The following is a 17603-nucleotide window of genomic DNA, read 5'->3' as shown; positions in this document are numbered from 1 at the left end:
ACCTCCAACTGAAAGTGAAGACTCGGTGGCGCGTATCGGACGCACTTGTTTACTTTATGTGCCCTTTGATCGGCACGCCAGCCTCGCCGCTCCTCATCGATCTGTGAGCAGCCACCCGCTACGGCGGCCAGCCTCGAGGGGGGGGGGGCGGACAGCTTCGGAGCAATTAAGCCCACCACGGTGAAGAGGCAGAGACACACAAGTCACGGCTAATGGGACTCAAGGGGGGCTGAAGAAGAAGTGGAAAGTCTGGGAGTGGTGGGGGCCAAGCAGCCCTGGGCATGGACAACAGGGGAGCACTGGGGCAAGATACCCAGGTGAAGTGGCATCAGAGGTGCCAGCACAGGTGGCACTGCAGAGACAGCTGAGCTCAGATAACATCAAAGCCAGACGGCCCGCCAGTTACAGAAAGTGTGAAGGCACTGGGGGGCACCTCACTGGAGGGTCCGTCGTTGCAGAAAGGCGCCACACACGTAACGGGACTGGTGCTTCGGTGCCACAGGACTCCTTCAGGAATGCGGCTGCAGTCAAAATAAAAGCTGCCCTCATTACATATTCAAATGCCCACCCTGGCAAAGCTACTGCTTCAGCTGTCAGGCTGGCACAAGAGACTTGCCACTCTAGGGCTGTGTGATGCCACTTTGGTGCCAGGATGTAGCAGCTGGCTGCTCACTTGACTTCAATCAGCCTAATAAATTGGAGAATGAAAGCCACATGTGGCCTGAAAGCGAAAGTCGGCGGGCTGCGTACAAATTGCAGGGCATAGCAGCGGCCTGAACTCTGCGCACGGGCACCACTAACGAGCCCAGCTGGCACCAGCCCCTCGTCGGGTAGGTCAGACTGATTGACCCCAGCCAGACGGCGCCGGTGCCCCCCACACGTGTGCAGACGTGCCAAACACGAACGGTCGCAGGGCCTGCCAAGTGAGAGCGTATGGCCCAGAATCCCCAGGATTAGCACCTCGCCACCCTAAAGCTGTCAAACAGAGACGAGGAGCGGCGGGCAGGCGACACCCTCTCACAGCACTGGCAGCGCGGTCTGCAAAAACCGGCAAGAAGAATCGCCTCACTTAATGGAGACTGGCATGGGGCGGGCAGCACCAGCCTTCTGATACGGTGCCCCCGAGAGACAAGAACAGGTATGGCACCCTGGGAACGCCGATCAAAAAGACACACAGAACCATTTGCAGTGGGCACGTTTTGGGCGAGAACACGGCAACTCCACCAGCACACAGCGCCTTTCACCTCCAAACTCTGGCGTCCTCATAAAGTGCCCGACACCCGGGCTTCGCCATCCGCTCCACGACTAGTCAAGGCGACACCGGGGGTTGGGGGCTCTTACCTTCTGGTTCTGCATTGGCATCTTCAGGTGGCGAGGGCTGAGGACGTCCTAGGGCTACAAGCGGCACGGAGCACACAGCCAAAAAGAGCAGACAGTGCCAGCCGGACATCCTGCTACTGGCACACGCCAGGCTCGTCGTGCAGCTCCATCTGGACAGAAATCCCATCTGAGCACCTCGGCAGGACCATGAAGTGAAAGGCACTGCCCGCCTGGCAGAGGAGCTGTACCGCCCGCCTTCCTCTGCAGAAAGGAAAACAAAACAGACACACGGAGTGAGTGAACGGGTCAGAAGAAGAAAAGGAGGCACCGGGCAGCGCCACCTGCCCGCACAGACCCACAAGTAGCGCTTTACAGATCACAGACACGCCGCCACTGGGCACAGCCGCCTGCATTCTGCTTGCGAGGATCAAAAGCAAGCAGCCTGGCCTGAGGCGGGCAAGTGGGGCTGGCACCCCCTGCAGGATGGCTTGTGCCCAGCGCAATTGGGCAAACTGTCTTAACGCAGAACAAAATGGAGGCCGGGAGCGAATGGTCAAACTTCATCATTAAGCCTGCCATGAAAGGCGCTATACAAAGAAGGTCAAGAGCAGGCGCCACCCGGGTTACCTGCTTGTCCCCCTCACAGACCGAGGGCACACGCTGGCAGACCACTTTGTGCTCGCCCCCCTTAAAAACGGGAACTCGGAGCAAGGTCTGTCACGAAGGAATGTGACGAGTCGGCCCACCGATCCAGGAGGTCCCGGCGGCAGCGGTTGGCAGAGCGAGCAAGGGGCTGTTACAACATGTGCTCTGCCAGGCGAGTCTTCAAGACGGAAACGCCAATCGACTTTGTGGTGCTAATCCCAGTCTTGGCCGGCAGCAAAAAAAAATCCCAAAATGCTCTTAAAGGTTTTCACTTTTAACTCGCGGAGCCGAGCGCTGGCACCCGACTCGCCTTGGCATCCCTCCAGAAAGTCCTTCGCAGCGCACATCCAGCCCGGCCACATCATCCTCGCCAGCAACTCAGCAGCCAGCACCGCAAAGACCACCGCAGGCCGGGCGGACTTCGTGAGCTCCGGCCAGCCAACACCAGGCGCCAACGGGCACCCGAGGAAGTGAATGAAACACAAGGAGCACCCAAAGGGGGCATCGGGGAACAGCAGTTCAAGAGTGCAAGGCCTGAGGGGCAGCCAAAGGGGCATCTGGGCTGTCAACTGAAGTAACCGTAGGAAACCTGAGGAGCCCCCCAAAAGGGGCAGAGGTGTGTGGCACGGAGGAGCCCAGAAAACGAGGGAACAAGGGGAGAGTCAGGGCACTTAACGGGGCACACAGGAAGTGGGGGCGACAGAATGAAGCATGAGGAGGGCACAGCAGAGAGGGGCAGCCCTCTGAAACATGAAGAGGCACCCAAAGGGGCACGCAGGGCTGGCACAGACTAAAAAAGACCTGAGTGGGGGCCCAGAAAACACCCAACAGGGTATACTTGGGCACGGCATGGTGAGGGGCTGGTCAGAAAAACCCGAGGAGCACCCCAAGGGGGTCTTCAAGTCTGGCTGTTTGAGGACAGGAAACTCAGAAAGTGGGGGTACCCTGGTGAAAAATGGGTGCAGCTGGGGCTCTTCATGAAAACCTGACGAGGGGCAACCCAGAAAGCAGGGTAGCAGTCAAGGAGGGGGGGCATGGAGACGGACCCCCCCCCCCGAGGAAAGTCTAAGGAGTGGGAGCACCGAAGGGCTCAAAGGCCACAAACGGCACGTGGGGCAGAAACAGACTGGAGTGGCAGTGCCCACATTGGGCAGCTGGGGACAGGACGACAAAAAAAAAAATGACAAAGCACCCAGAGTGGGCAGCCATGTAAAACATGAGGAGGAGTGGGACAGAATCCAACCCCCCCATGGCAGTCAGTTTAAAAATAATAAATAAATACAAGGAGTGGGGGCACCGATGAGGACGAGGGGCGACAAAGATGAAGAGCACAGAAAGAGTGACACGTTGTTAAGGTGGTCGTGTAATCCAGGAGGGGCACAACAAGTGGGGCGGGCAGCCCCCCCAGAGGGGCACATCAGTAGAACTTCAACGGGCAAACAAACATCCCACCGAGGACCCGAAGCGGTGGACTGAGAGGAGCAAAGGCAGAGAAGAAGGAGTGGGGGGCCAGCACAGCCCCCCCGATGATGATGATGATGAGACCCCCCATCTCAATGGGAACTGCGGCTCAACACGAAATGCACGAAAAATAACTAAAAAGTGCAAGTGAAGTACGAGGAGTCCGCCGCTGGACCTCGGAGAGTCCGGGAACAGGTCTGCTTACCGGCCGACTTACCGCACGGCCTGCTCCCGTCTGCCCAGCTTTGTGTGTTGAAGTACCGAAGTGACAGCCTGCCGACTCGGGCAACAAACCGGGGGGGGGAGCTAAAAGAGCTCGCCGTGAAGCACGAGGAGTCAGCGACCACTCAAGTCCAACGGCCCCGCAGCTCCACAACTCAACGAGCAGCTGGCGCCGCACAGGTCAAAAATCACAGCACGGCGGTGAAAGTGCAAAGCGGGAGGCGGGCCGGAGCACCACTGACAGCCGCCGAGCAGAGCCGTGAAGGCGCTATACAGCCGTAAACGCTGCTGGAGCCCGCAAAGCCGCCGCGTGAACGCATTCCGCGAGGAGCCCGGCAAGTGGCTGCGTGCAGCGCCCACGGGCATTCGCCATGATTGGGGCTCCCGAAAGTCGCCCGGCCCGCTCGAGTCGAGCGCGCGCCACGAAGAAACGGGGGAGCCACGGGCGGAGCCCCACCGGAACGGAGCGACCCCGCCAGCCTTACGCAACCCAAAGCCGTGGAACAGAGTGAGTGAGTGTCGGAGCAGGGGGCGCGGCGGAACGGCGGCGGCAGAGACGTAAGGAGGCAGGCAGGCAGGCAGCCAGCCGAGCGCGAACACTTACCCAAACTTCTCAAAGCGTCTTCGGCTCCGCTTCTCAGGGAAAGAGCCTCCCGCTGCCCGCCGCGGCCGTCGCCGAGCGGCCCCGTAAATCCCGAGCGAGCGCACACATCCCGTAACAAAGTGAACGCCAAACAAACTCGAATCGTCCCAACTCCGGCAGGACTGCGCGAGCGCTGCGCTCGTCGACAGCGAGCCACACGCCAGGCCCCGCCCCCTTACAGCGGAGCACGCATCGCGCCCCCGCCCCCTGTCCGCCAGGCCCCGCCCCGAGGCGCCTTTCACACCAGTCGGCCCTTTGAGAGATGGACGCCCGGAGCCCCCACTAACCCCCCCCCCCCCCGGGTCCTCTAATAAGCCTATTAATGAAATCCCACCGAGCGCCGTGAAAGGGTCGCTGGGCCCCTCCGCTCCGAGGCCAGTAAAGCCATCAAATGTGGAGGTGACAGCCCGGGCTGCAATAGGAACAATGCGCCAAGGTTTATGGCAAAATAAAGGGCGGACAGGCGGGCATTGAATGAATGGATGGATGGGCATCGTCCCCTCCTCCCGTAGCTCTCACACACACACACACACTTGGGGTGGGGAGGCACCTGTGAGTGAGAGGTCAGAATATTGAAGGGGCTGCCACTGCTGCGTGTCCCCGAGCCCACCGGGTGAGGCCTTAAAAACGATGTTGGCATTTGAAGTCCAAATTGTGCTGACAGGGTTGACCCGATCTGTATGTTTGGGTGCCCATGAAGGTACCAAGATACAGAAAAGCCTGTCAGCTGCCCACCTTTCAGTTTTCCTAACAGTATTTCTGGCATCAATATGAGGGGCTCAGGGGAGAAGAAGTGCCCGCTACACAATGCCACTCAGTGTCACAGGGTGGCTGGGAAGGCTTGTGACCGGTGACCTTCCACTGCCCTAAGCCCTAATGAGGCTGTTGACCCTTCAATTGGATGAGGGGGTCGCGGCTGTCATGGTTAACTGAGAAGCCCCCCACAATCAAGTACTCTTTAACTCTTGCCTCAGCCCTGCACCCCCCAGGGCAGGAATGCCATACATTTAATCTGCACTGCCCGACTCATTGACAGAATTCTCTGCTGTGTGCCAGGCTGCCCCAATGCCATCGTACTGCTGGCGGCGAGGAAACACACCAATGTTTACAGAATATTTTCTTCTGTTTTTATTACAACCAGATGGTGTGAAGTCTGGGCAAGGAGCTGACATCACGGCGTCCAGTTGAAATGAGAGTACGGGCGCAGCGTGAAGCGAAAGATGGGGTCAGCCAGGCCCCCCATCACCCACTCACTCACTCAGTCAGTGTGCTGAGCCACTAGGGGGCGCACTGGCTGCCACCACATGGCAGTACACCACATTGGCCTTTAGGGGGAGCGACAGCAACCTGAAGAGATCCACTACTCAGTGCACCCGCGGGTACTACCAGGCATACTCACCCCCATGCCAGCGCACGCAGGCAGCTGCATTTCCACAAGGCATTTGAAGAAGGGCAGGCAGGAGAGAGAATGGACTGGGCACGCTGCTCAGGTTTGGGGCAGCAGCAGGCTAAATGCCAAGCACAGGGGGGCACACGGAGCCTGAGGGCACTTATACTGTCACCTACACAGATGTCATTGTCACCAGAGAAGATGAAGTCACAGTAACCACGAGCAAGACGGCCTGCAAGCCTCCTCCAAGAGTTGTTGACGCCAAAGCCTAGTGTGCCTGTACCCGTTATATACCACGGCACCTTTCATATTGCGCCTTGGCAGAGCGAAAGACACCAAAGCTTCCTGGTCAGGAGAAGTAAATGAAAGGTTTGAGGTTGGAGAGTGGCACCGACGGGTGAATAATTGCAGGGAGAGTCCCAAAAGAGTTGGCGTGCTAAAGGGGTCACCCGTTTTAATTGTCAAACGATGTAACTCAAAATCAGTGCCCGAGGGCACCAAATAGACCCAACACAAAACAGCCTTCCTGGCTCTGGCTCTTGAGAGCAGGTCAGCCATTGGCAGCTCCGTCCTTTCACCAAATTCGGGTCCAAATGACTTTTAAAGGCCCACACGGCTGCCTGGGGGGTTACCCTCCCTCAAGGGGCATCATCTCGCTGCTGCAGAAGAGGACTAAAGACAAGGCTGTTATTGACAATGTCCCCTCTCACCCCACAGGGCACAAAATTACAGGCAGGCATGGTACACACGATGGACGCTTCTCCTGCAGGGGTACCCTGAAAAGATTAGAGCTTTGCCCGCCTGTCTTCCTCATTCACATATGCCCTCCATGATGTGGGCAAGCCTCTCCTTCCAATGTCCATCAGCACTCCACCAAGGCTTTCCATTGTCTTTCTTCTTTGATGGCATCATTGAGCCCCTCCTTTTGTCAGATGGGCCTAGGATGGACCTCCGAAGCTTTACAGAAGATAGGAAGACACGGAAAAGGGCCCCAGTGCCACTTAGCCACAAGCCACTTGGGGCACAATGGGAGCCTTTGAGCACCTTCTTGAGGATCAAGCATCCAGTGCAAGTGTTCTCCTAACCTACAAGACCACTGGGTGGTACCCCCTCCTCTGGGCATATGACTGGCATCCTGCTGCTGTGTTCAGTCATAAAGACACCAGGCAATGACACGGGGTCTTGAGCACACACTGGGGAACATCTGGGCAGCTGAGAGAGAACTGTGAGAATGTGGGCAGCCCCAAGTCCCCCCCACTGCTTGGCATGTAACCTGAAAGGCGCTACATAAAGGAAGTGACGGCTCAATAGACTCTCAGTTGCTCCCGATTTTCACTTTCACTCCTCTCGGTTCTGTGGTGGTGCCAGGGGGTAAAGGCACTATATAATGTAAAAGCAGGTCAAGCTTTGTATGGCTAATCATTGCCACCCAGCCTCACTAGTGCGCCATAGCTACTTGCCAGCACTCCGACTGCACCTCGCCTGCAGATGAGCGGCCGCCCGCCTCCCCGCCATTCAGCTGCCAAGGCCTGTGTGTATGCGGGCCGATGGGGTCGCCAGCCTCATAAACATATTAATGGCCGCCGATTACAGCATGACGTGGGGCGGCGCGGGTCCACCTGCGGGCTCCCGATTCCCACACTCTGTCTCCACGGCAACCCCAGAGGCCCTGAGAAGGTCGCCGAGACTAATCTCCCCATTGACAACACTTATGCAAATGAGCGCCATGAGCAACCAATGAGGAGCCAGAAACAAAAGGGCAGAAGGGTGCAAACGAGGGCGGACTTACAAAGAGCCCAAAAAACAACATGGCACCTCCCCCTCCAGGACAGGGTACACAGGCTGGCACCAGAGCATACCTTCACTCTGGTCGCCCGTGTGGCTGTGACCCCGAGGTGGACTTTCTCGGGGTTCCAATAAGCATGTAGAAGATGGATATCCAGGGGTAGATGTGTCCGGCGGCAGGCATTGCCAATTAGTGTACCCCAATGCCAGGTCTCCATGTGCCCTTTGTAGGTCTGCTGCCAGAAGCATGGAGACCACCCAACGCACCCAGACAAGTACGGAGATGGGGAGAAGCCAGAAATGGGAACATTGAGACCAAAGCTTCAGTCCGAGGAGCAGAGCAGATGTGCAGGTGGGTCGTGAAGACCCCCTTAACACAGGACTCACTCACACCGAGGAGGGAGGTCACTATATAGCGCCTTTCACATGCAGCACTACAGCAGTTCTAGAACATGGAACTGAAACAAAAAGGAGCCACGCTGGGGGTTAAGGGGGGCTTCGGAGGCTCCTATGCCACTGCCACCCCCTAATCTACCTGAAGCACTCTCATGGCTCAGTAGCCATCTGAAATTAGGTGCCAACCTCACCACACAACATGGTACTCGTTGTGCCAACCCAAAGCCGGCTGTGATGGAGTAAGGGTGGCACCACCGTAACATGTCTCAGACTCGCACTTACTTCATCACATGCCTGTTGGGCTGGGGTGGCAGTGGCACAGGGTCCTTATTGTCACACGCAGGGACAGGACTGGGGTGACAGGAGCACAAGCACTATGAAGGACAACAACGGTGAGAGAAGTGATTAAGGGGAGTACTGGTAAGCAAGGCGTGTGGTGTCGGTTATTTTCACAACCTGGTGACATTGAGAAGTTGTGCTTGTCACCTTGTGCCAATGGGGGTCCCACTTGTGTGTGTGTCTTGTCTGTTTTGGTCATCCTGTGCCAGTCACACACTGTCCTTCTCTTGACCCTGTGCCACTCCGTGGTTACGGTAACGAGATTGACGTGTGCCACAGAGCTGTGGTGGGATGATGGGGTCTCTGCTGGGTCGTGTCACAGGATGAACGCCAAGTGCGTCACACAGACTGACAGACGTGCAGCCATTAAAAGTGTCACTGCTGCCATCTTTTACGTTGGCATTTGGACTCTGAAGCTGAAGCAAACATATTGAAGTCAGCAGCGGCCCTGGACGGGCAGACAGAGTGACACAAAGGAAGAGGAACATGCAAATCGACACGCGTGTCACCGGTAGGTAGCCCTCCGTAGAAAGACGCAGCGTCGGTGCCCCTCGCGGGTCAGAGGGTACGCAGTGAGGGCCACCGCCGCTTTGGAGTGTCGCAAACGGGGGTCTCTCACTGCATATAGCGCCTGCGCTCAACTGTGAGGGGACATTCTCTACGAATGCTGTCCCACCTCTGAGCGGGGCGTTGCTACGGTTATTAGACAAAGCCACACAAAGGTTAAAGGTGAGCAGCCATGTTGTGTGGAGCGGAGACGCAGACGGACAGTAGAGGGGGCACAGCAGGAGGAGAGTAACAAGTAAAAGGCAGAATAAGAAATGAGACCACCAGGGGACAGCAAAAGTGGGAGGGGCATCTCGGAAAGGACACGTGACGAGGAGACACCAGGAACCAAAAGACTGATGGGAATGGAAGTCCAGGCGAAGAGAAAGGGAGGGAGACCGAGGTGGAGGAGGATGGGTAAAGCTGATGAAGAGGGTCCGACAGTGAGGAGGCTGATCGGGCACATCGGCCCACCATAGAACTGGCATTTATCCCTCGCGGGGGTCTTCACTTTGCGTAGGTTAATGGATTTCTGGGCCTTTTTTTTAAACGTTCACTTCAACTTCATGGATTTTTATTATTTTCCTCGGCGAGGACTCTGTGGGCACACGTCACTCACTGAGAGAACGGCTGGCACACCCGCCATTAACGGAGCAACCTGTGCAGAAAGCCGCCAGCTGTGGGCGACTCCAACTTGGGGCCCCTCGCTAGTCCCGCACTACGCAGAAAAGAACAGGACCCTCTTGGGCACTGCCCATTGGTCACTTTGTGTGTCCATCTTGCTGTCCCCTATGCTCAAATTCACTCGTCCTCCTGCCCATCTGATATGTCACGTTTGTGTGACGCTCACACCTTACGACATGTCAGTGTAGTTGGCGCGGACGCTGCGTCAGGTTGGGTGGCCCACTCTGGGCTCCCCTTCAGGCTCTGCCCCTTTCTGCTCCACTTGTCCCGTGCCAAGTCCTCGTGTTTTGACAGCTGCTGCCGTCCGCGCGCCTTTCAAGTATGGGCCATCAGCACGTTGGCGGCTCAGGCTCGTTAGTCACCGATTACTCTGCCAAAAACGGCCGGGAGACGCGGCCCACCATCTCGGTGCTGGTGCAGATCACCACGGCGTTCAGAGAGACACAGACTCCTCCGGGTCCCTGCCTGAAATCTACCAGGCGTCGTCACTGAGCATGGAGGGGGCACAGAGGCGGGTCTTTGGTGTGTCTGAATCGTTTAGCCACGCAGCTCTCCCACTTCATCGAGGTGGGCCATCGCACCCCACAACACTCAGATCAACACCAGGACACGCCAGTCACAGTGGTTGGCACATGTGGACCTCATGTCGACAGTAAACCCACCCTCACCCAACGACAAACATGGCAGATGCCACTCACTCAGTGAGGCTTCACTTTATTGTCGTGTCTTTGGCGATTTACAGGAGAGCGGGGCTCAAGTCACACTGTCAAACACTGGGCCCACCTAAACCCCCCACCCACGGGTGTCCTCGTCCTTTGTCAACTCATTGACTTGTCCTTCCACCATGACAATGGCAGCCATTGGGATGGGTGACACTTGAGAGACACCGTGACTCAGGGGCCAGCCTTAGCCCCACAACGCCACCTGCAGGAGTATCCAAAGGGCAGTGTCTGGATGTCACCGTCCTTCCAGGGTGGCACTAGTGAGCTGCATACCAGTTTATTGCAGGCTTTGGTGTTTTGGGGGAGGGGGGCTGGCGGTATCCGTGAGGTTGAACAGTCATTGGATAAGTGCGGACCCCCAAGGTGGCAGCACCAACAGGCCACACCACGCTAAGCCCGGTAAAGCACCATCCGCTCTGCACACGTCTGTCCCACCAGCTCGGCGTACTGCCGGACACACTCTTCATCGCTGGCACCCCTCCTCTTCCTCTCGTAGACTCGGTAAGGCATGATGGTGCGCCGGTAAAGCACCTGCACTCTGCCCAGCTCTGTCAGACGGTTCTCATCATCTGCAACAGACCAAAAAAAAACAGAAATCGTCACCCAGGGTGGGCATCCAGAAATCTGCAGCAAGGTGCCCTCCTCCTCTAAACTCTGTGGGCACCATTTAGCATGAGCCAAAAACGTGGCATCTTGACCCTGGAACTCCATCATGCCCACCTCAACCCAACATCTGATGCTTGCAGGTCAGCTCACTGTTACACAGCAGTCAACCTCTGTGCCCAACGGGCATCAGCATTAGTTTACCTCACTACTGCTAAGAGGAGGTGCCCCTTCTGTCATCTAGTGCCAAACATGGATACCTTAACCTCAAATACCACCTCGGCCCATCACGTGAGGCCTGTGCTGATAGTTCGGTGCCAACATGTGCGACTGCACCATACTTTACAAATGACAAGTCACCCACTCTGCCCAGTGGGTATCAGCACAGATGCACATTGCTGCTGCTGGGATGTGCCATTTTTTCCAGCTTGAGTGTCCGATGCTTGTGCTGACAGCTCACTGGTCAAGGTGCGAGTGTATGCCACCCTGGGCACACGAGAAATCTTCATCTCTGCCTAATGGGTATCAGCATCACTGCACACTGCCATGTCTGCTGTTTTTGGTGTCTTCACCCAAGTATGGATATCTTGGCCCATCGTGCCCGCCTCTGTCCAGTGTCTGAAGCTTGCAGACATTTGCAGAGCCACCGTCCTGCTGTCCACTCACTGCCACTGTGATTGTGTGCCACCCTGGGCACACCAGAAGTTGTCTTCTGTTCCCAATGGGTCGCTGCTGCTGGGACACGTATGCCATTTTTACCATCTTGAGCCAGGGACCAATCTCTCCGCATGTCATGCCCGCCCACTCACCCCAGCGTCTGGTTCTTGTGCTGACGGCTCACTGTCAGGGTACGCCACTCTCTCTGACCACTAGGTATCAGCACTCTTGTTTAGGTTCAGGGACAGATGTGTCAGCCTGTCATGCCAGCCTGAGCCCAGGGTCTGAAGCATTTGATGCCAGCTCACCGTCATGGTGGGCGTGCACCACCCAGGCCACATCAGAAGTTACCTTTTGCCCACTGGGTGTAAGTATTATTTCAGCTTAGTGCAGCTGAGAAGTGCCAGTTTCATCCCCTGTGGCAAACAACCGTCATTTGTCCCTTGAGATGGGGCCTCCTTCAATGCCACATGGAGACACAGGTTGCCCCCACATGGCTGTGCCACCAGATGGAGTTATCTAAACATCCTCTGCCGCTATAAACACGGCCTACACGCCAGTTAGGGGGGTCGAGGGTCCCCTGCCGAGAGGAACTCTTGTTGTCTACCAGATCTGATTGAGACTCAGCTGACTGATATGGGGGGCAGAGTGCTGTGCCCACATCGCCGACCTTTCATGTCAGCGAGCACATTCCATATTTCAGCACAACGGTATAAAAAACAAACACCACCGAGGCACTGTGCCAGTCGTGGGGGGCACACTGCTGATGCTGCGCCTCACAAGCCGAGAAGGCTCTCCTGGTGGCATCGTTAGGTGGTGACACATGACACGCATCAGTGTGGACCCTTAATGGAGGCCAGCGGCCACTCGTGACTGCTTAACCTGGCGCCCCCTGTGGCCACAATGAAAAGCACTATATGGTGGGCGCCACCTGTGTCTCACAGGCCCTGTGGCGCTCTCTTAGTGACACAGATACTGGACCACCGCAGTGTTCGAGACCCCTTCAAGACTCCATATCACCTCCTTGTAGTGTCCAATTACAGTGACAGATGGGCCGGGACAGGCAGAGAGTGACTCGACAGGTGCCATGGGACACGCGTGTGCCACCAGAGTGAGAACCAACAGGCCGCCTTTGGGTATTCGTTATGGTTGGCATGTTGCCTCTTCCTCTACTCATCCTCATTTTCCATTTCTACGTGCCACATCTGTAATAGCTGAGCTAAGCAGCTCCTTCCGGAACTTTCCGCCAGGCACTTGGATGCCCACGGCCCTCGGGTGACGTCAGGCACAGGTGAGACGCCATTATTGAAGATGTTTTGGCCAAATCCAGCAGAGCAGGCGGAGTGTTGGGAGCGGCCCATGCCCACAAGGGGGTAATGGCCCTCCAGCCTCACTTGAACCCTCTGTGTAAAGCAGCAGCATGCTGGGTAAACAGCCAGTTAACACGGCGCTGCCCGCCCCACTTCCATGCAAACATCACCGGATATTTATCTGAGCTTCGATGGCTAATGTGTGCTTCCCGATCCTGCCCTCGTCAAGTCGGGCAGAAAAGCAAACAACATGCGCCCGTCTTGGTGGTGGCTGATGACGCAGCTGCCCACTGAGGCGTGCTGAAGCGCCAGCCGGACCAGAACCCCCTGGACGCCAACACACGTGAGGAGGACTCACCGGCATCGGGAAGCTCTTGGAAACGACTGTAGGGGCTCTGCTGGAGCTTTGGCAGGCATCGCTCGATGGGCACCCAGGCGTAGGTCTCCGGACACAGCAGCTCGGAGGGGCGATACTGACCCTGCAGAAACAGAAAAAAAAAAAAAAAAATCAGACAAGGGGCACTGCCAGCCAAATCAATGTCACCCAAAACGGGTAACTCACTGCCATTCCAGGGGCCAAAGTTCAGAGAATGCTGACGGATGTGTAGGCAGTGGTCACATGACTGAGGACCAACTCACCAGGGCCAAGGGGGAATAGGGCATGTGTGGCCAGTCTCGCCAGGCACTTCAACTGGAGGAACAGGAGCTGGACGTGGCGCGGACCCACTAAACTGCAGCTGGCATTTCACAGCCCAAAGATGCCCACTCTCAAAGGCGTGCACAGGTCACATGACCAGGGACCTTCTCACCAGCACTTCCACTTCACAGCTGATGTCCGGGCCAGGCTGCGGACCCCCAAAATGGTGCACTCCATTGCCTTGTGCCCACCGGCCGCCCCCCGCCAGATCTCAGACTCGACATTTTTTTCCGCCAATTCACAGTTAAGCTGCAGATTTGCACAACAACAGGCTGGTGAGAGACGAGGGGCTTACGGCAGATTCCGGGACGCCCAGCCCTGCTTGGTAAACAGACACGCCTCAACGCGTCCCCCCGACAAAGTGCTGGCTTTGGAAAACCCAGAGAGCCACACGGTCACCCCCTTAACTCAGTCCCAGTCCATCAGCGGCCGACGGGTGGGCTACGCGACAGAAACTCTTACTGCGGACACGAATGGCCACTGTGTTTTGGAGCACCACCCAGTGGACTCCAGGGGGCACTGCATGACAGCTGTGCCAACTGGTGGGACACAGGTTGAGTTTTAAGACTGGCAGCCATAAACATTAAGACTCTGGGAGGGCCTCAGAGGGACCTCAGGTGGTCTCAGAGACCTCCATCCATTTTAATATACGACAAAGTCAACTGAAATGGACCCACCCAGAAGGGACCCCCTGGTCCAAGCTTGAGGGATGGTCAAGAAGGGTCTACTGGCCATGGAGAATGCCAATAATGTAAAGCCATCATATGGGGGTATTTGAGTAGACTGGCAGGGGCCCTGAAGGGCAGATGCCACCTCCTACTCTCAGCCAGGCCAACAAGTGGCACATTCTGGGATCCCCACCTTTTATCACACCCAGGACGACTGCTAAACGAAGTGCCGCCAACCTCTCTGGTTCGGATCCGGAGTCACATAAACACGGGCACAAGCAGATGGCGACGCTCTCGCTCCAAGGGGGCAACGGCCTGTGCTGACTGCTGGCAATTAGCGTTTTTAAAAGAATGACACTCCACAGGGCTCGGGCCGGCTCTCCTGTGGCCTCCTAGGAGTCAGCGTCCCGGAGTCCAGTGGCAAAGAGGGCGCCAGGCGGGTGGTGCCGCAAAACAAAAAAAAAAAAACAGAGAGAGAGAGAGACATTCCAGCAGCCCACCCCTCGTTTTCACTTTTCAGCTTCAGGCTTTTGAGGAATTCAAAGGTAAACAGCTGCCAAAGAAAGGCGGCAAACGGAAACTGGCAGCGCAGGAGTCGGGGGCGGCACGCATGGGGTTAATCGGCGGCGCGGCGTTCCCCTTCAGTGCCTCATTCCTCTCGCTTCTGCTGCCCTCGAGGCTCGCGCTCAGGAAAGAGAAAGAGCTTTCGTTTACTTTGGCCTCCTCACAGCTCTGCCCGAGCATGCGCCTCGACCCAGGTGAGCGCCACCCGACCACAAGCAAATCTTGAAGCACTTAGAGGGAAAGGTGAAATCTGAGCGCCCGCCGCCAAAGCGCCCTGGAATGTGCGCATTTCAGCTTCACAGCCTCCTCGCCACGCAGCCCCCTCACCACAGCGCCCCCTGCCACGGGAACAAAAACGCATCCACCCACCAGGCCTCCCTTCCCCGGGTGCTGCCAGGGCCATTTCCCAGGTTTGGACAGTCGGCAGTGTGGCATACGAGGAGATGCCAGCTGTGCGTGCTCGGTGCTCTCGCGCTCTCTCTCTCTCTCTCTCTATATATATATATATATAAAAAGAGTGCAAGACTAATAAAGCACAATGAATGGCTTTCATTCTTCAGTCTGACCACAGCACCACATGCGCCATCCCGGCCCGCCAAATGAAGGCCTTCCTACTTGAAAGCAGGGGCGCGTTGTTTTCACAGATGGACGCAGCAGCCCCGGCACAGATGCCAAGGAACACGAAGCCGTCCGAGTCGAACGGGGCCCCAGACAGGAATCGGCACAGGGGCCTGGGACCACTAAGTGGCCCCACTGTAACCACACCAGCCTCTGCCCACCCAACACCAGCCTTAAAACAGAGACAGAGAAAGAGAAACGGAACAGCACTCGGTGGCTTCTGCCAGGGCAGAGGGCACACTTGGCATTGCTGTCAGCCCAAAATGGTCTCCAAGGGTCCACAGACTCGGAATGGAATCTGTCAGGGCAAGCAGTGTTGGCCTGTGCTTTTGGGGGGGGTTGGTGTGGGGGGTGTCTACTCCTGCCTGACACCTGACGCTGCCAGGGTGGGCTCTGTGGAACTGCTATGAGAAGACCTGGGAATGGAGGCATACGTGGACTTGGAAGAATTAAATGGGCATCGGCATCATCACGTGGACTGGAGACCTCGTCAGGTGAAGACTGTGAGAAGCTGAGCTCCCTAATTGGGATGCCAGGGAGGGACGATGTGTGGCATGTCGATTGGCACAAGTAGACAAGGACTATCACTGGACTCTGTACACATCTGGATGCTGCCCAGTGACCTGAGATGAAGACTGGACTCCTTCATGTGTGTCTCTTCGGAGGGTCCGTGGGTCCCACTGGTGTGACTTTGTGCTGAATGAGGCACATGACCTGCACTGTGAGGGGGCATCAGTTACGGCACTACGGCCATGTGGTGCGACTCCCCGAGGGTGGTTCTCATTGTTGAGGAACTGAGTGGCTGGACCAGGGGACACCCACATAACACATGGCTCTGGCAAATAGAGGGTGGCACTGGACCATGTATCTGCCTGGGGGGGTGGCCAACTGGGGTCCTTAGTATGTTCTGTCGTATGGTGGGTGCGTCAACGTGCTGTACCAGTGCCTGCTCCCCAATCTGACCTGACCACACCACATGGTAATAATGACCCCATAAACCTATAACACATCAGCGGGCGCTACAGTCACTGAAACCATCAGTACGAGACCTGGCACAAAATGGCAAAACAGTAAGGGATATCCTCACTTAGACTACTGGCACTGGAGGGGCGGGGGTTAAGTCAGCGGTGACATTGACAGGGTTCAGACAGTAGAGGGTGATGTAGACATCAATGACGGTGACAAAGATCAGACACTAGTGGGCGATGTAGACCGATGATGGTGACAGATGTAGACATTGATGACGGTGACAGAGCTCAGACACTAGTGGGCGATGTAGACATTGATGACGGTGACAGAGCTCAGACACTAGTGGGCGATGTAGACATCGATGACGGTGACAGAGTTCAGACACTAGTGGGCGATGTAGACATCGATGACGGTGACAGAGTTCAGACACTAGTGGGCGATGTAGACATCGATGACGGTGACAGAGCTCAGACACTAGAGGGCGATGTAGACCGATGATGGTGACAGATGTAGACATCGATGACGGTGACAAAGATCAGACACTAGTGGGCGATGTAGACATCGATGACGGTGACAGAGTTCAGACACTAGTGGGCGATGTAGACATCGATGACGGTGATAGAGCTCAGACACTAGAGGGCGATGTAGACCGATGATGGTGACAGATGTAGACATCGATGACGGTGACAAAGATCAGACACTAGTGGGCGATGTAGACATCGATGACCGTGACAGAGTTCAGACACTAGTGGGTGATGTAGACATCGATGACGGTGACAGATGTAGACATCGATGACGGTGACAGAGTTCATACACTAGTGGGTGATGTAGACATCGATGACGGTGACAGAGCTCAGACACTAGAGGGCGATGTAGACATCGATGACGGTGACAGATGTAGACATTGATGACGGTGACAGATGTAGACATCGATGACGGTGACAGAGTTCAGACACTAGAGGGCGATGTAGACATCGATGACGGTGACAGATGTAGACATCGATGACGGTGACAGAGTTCAGACACTAGAGGGTGATGTAGACATCGATGACGGTGACAGAGTTCAGACATTAGAGGGTGATGTAGACATCGATGACGGTGACAGAGCTCAGACACTAGAGGGCGATGTAGACATCGATGACGGTGACAGAGTTCAGACACTAGAGGGCGATGTAGACATCGATGACGGTGACAGTTCAGACACTAGAGGGCGATGTAGACATCGATGACGGTGACAGAGCTCAGACACTAGTGGGCGATGTAGACATCGATGACGTCGTCTGAAGGTGGGGTGGTCACTTAAGGTTTCGAGGTCAGGTAGCTCGCTGTACTCGTTGTGGTGTCTTAATGAGGTGCTTGCAGAT

At 56.3% G+C, this 17603-nt stretch overlaps 2 protein-coding genes across 8 annotated transcripts in view; both read right to left on the bottom strand.

The window, feature by feature from the left end:
• Positions 1-4461, bottom strand: part of fgfr2 (fibroblast growth factor receptor 2) — a 33133-nt gene extending 28672 nt beyond the window's left edge. For 5 of the 6 annotated variants that reach the window (XM_051923220.1, XM_051923218.1, XM_051923221.1 and 2 more), the window contains exons 1-2: positions 4253-4458; positions 1342-1550 (exon numbers count right to left, since the gene is read on the bottom strand). In XM_051923220.1, the coding sequence (XP_051779180.1) occupies positions 1342-1507 (166 nt within the window). In that variant the 5' untranslated portion in view covers positions 1508-1550; positions 4253-4458. Of the gene's footprint in view, positions 1-1341; positions 1582-4252 lie in introns of all 6 variants that reach the window. The other variant, XM_028825639.2, reaches the window with a different exon arrangement.
• Positions 4462-10129: 5668 nt separating this feature from the next.
• LOC114669411 (arginyl-tRNA--protein transferase 1) overlaps positions 10130-17603 on the bottom strand; it is a 59277-nt gene continuing 51803 nt past the window's right edge. For both annotated transcript variants that reach the window (XM_028825625.2, XM_028825626.2), the window contains exons 11-12: positions 13082-13202; positions 10130-10722 (exon numbers count right to left, since the gene is read on the bottom strand). In XM_028825625.2, the coding sequence (XP_028681458.1) occupies positions 10544-10722; positions 13082-13202 (300 nt within the window). In that variant the 3' untranslated portion in view covers positions 10130-10543. The remainder of the gene's footprint in view (positions 10723-13081; positions 13203-17603) is intronic.

The sequence above is a fragment of the Erpetoichthys calabaricus genome, chromosome 2 (genome assembly GCF_900747795.2).
Source record: "Erpetoichthys calabaricus chromosome 2, fErpCal1.3, whole genome shotgun sequence".
NCBI classification, from domain to species: Eukaryota; Metazoa; Chordata; class Cladistia; order Polypteriformes; family Polypteridae; genus Erpetoichthys; species Erpetoichthys calabaricus.
The sequence above is the reverse complement of the archived record's forward strand: the minus strand, read 5'-3'. Positions and strand labels throughout refer to the sequence as shown.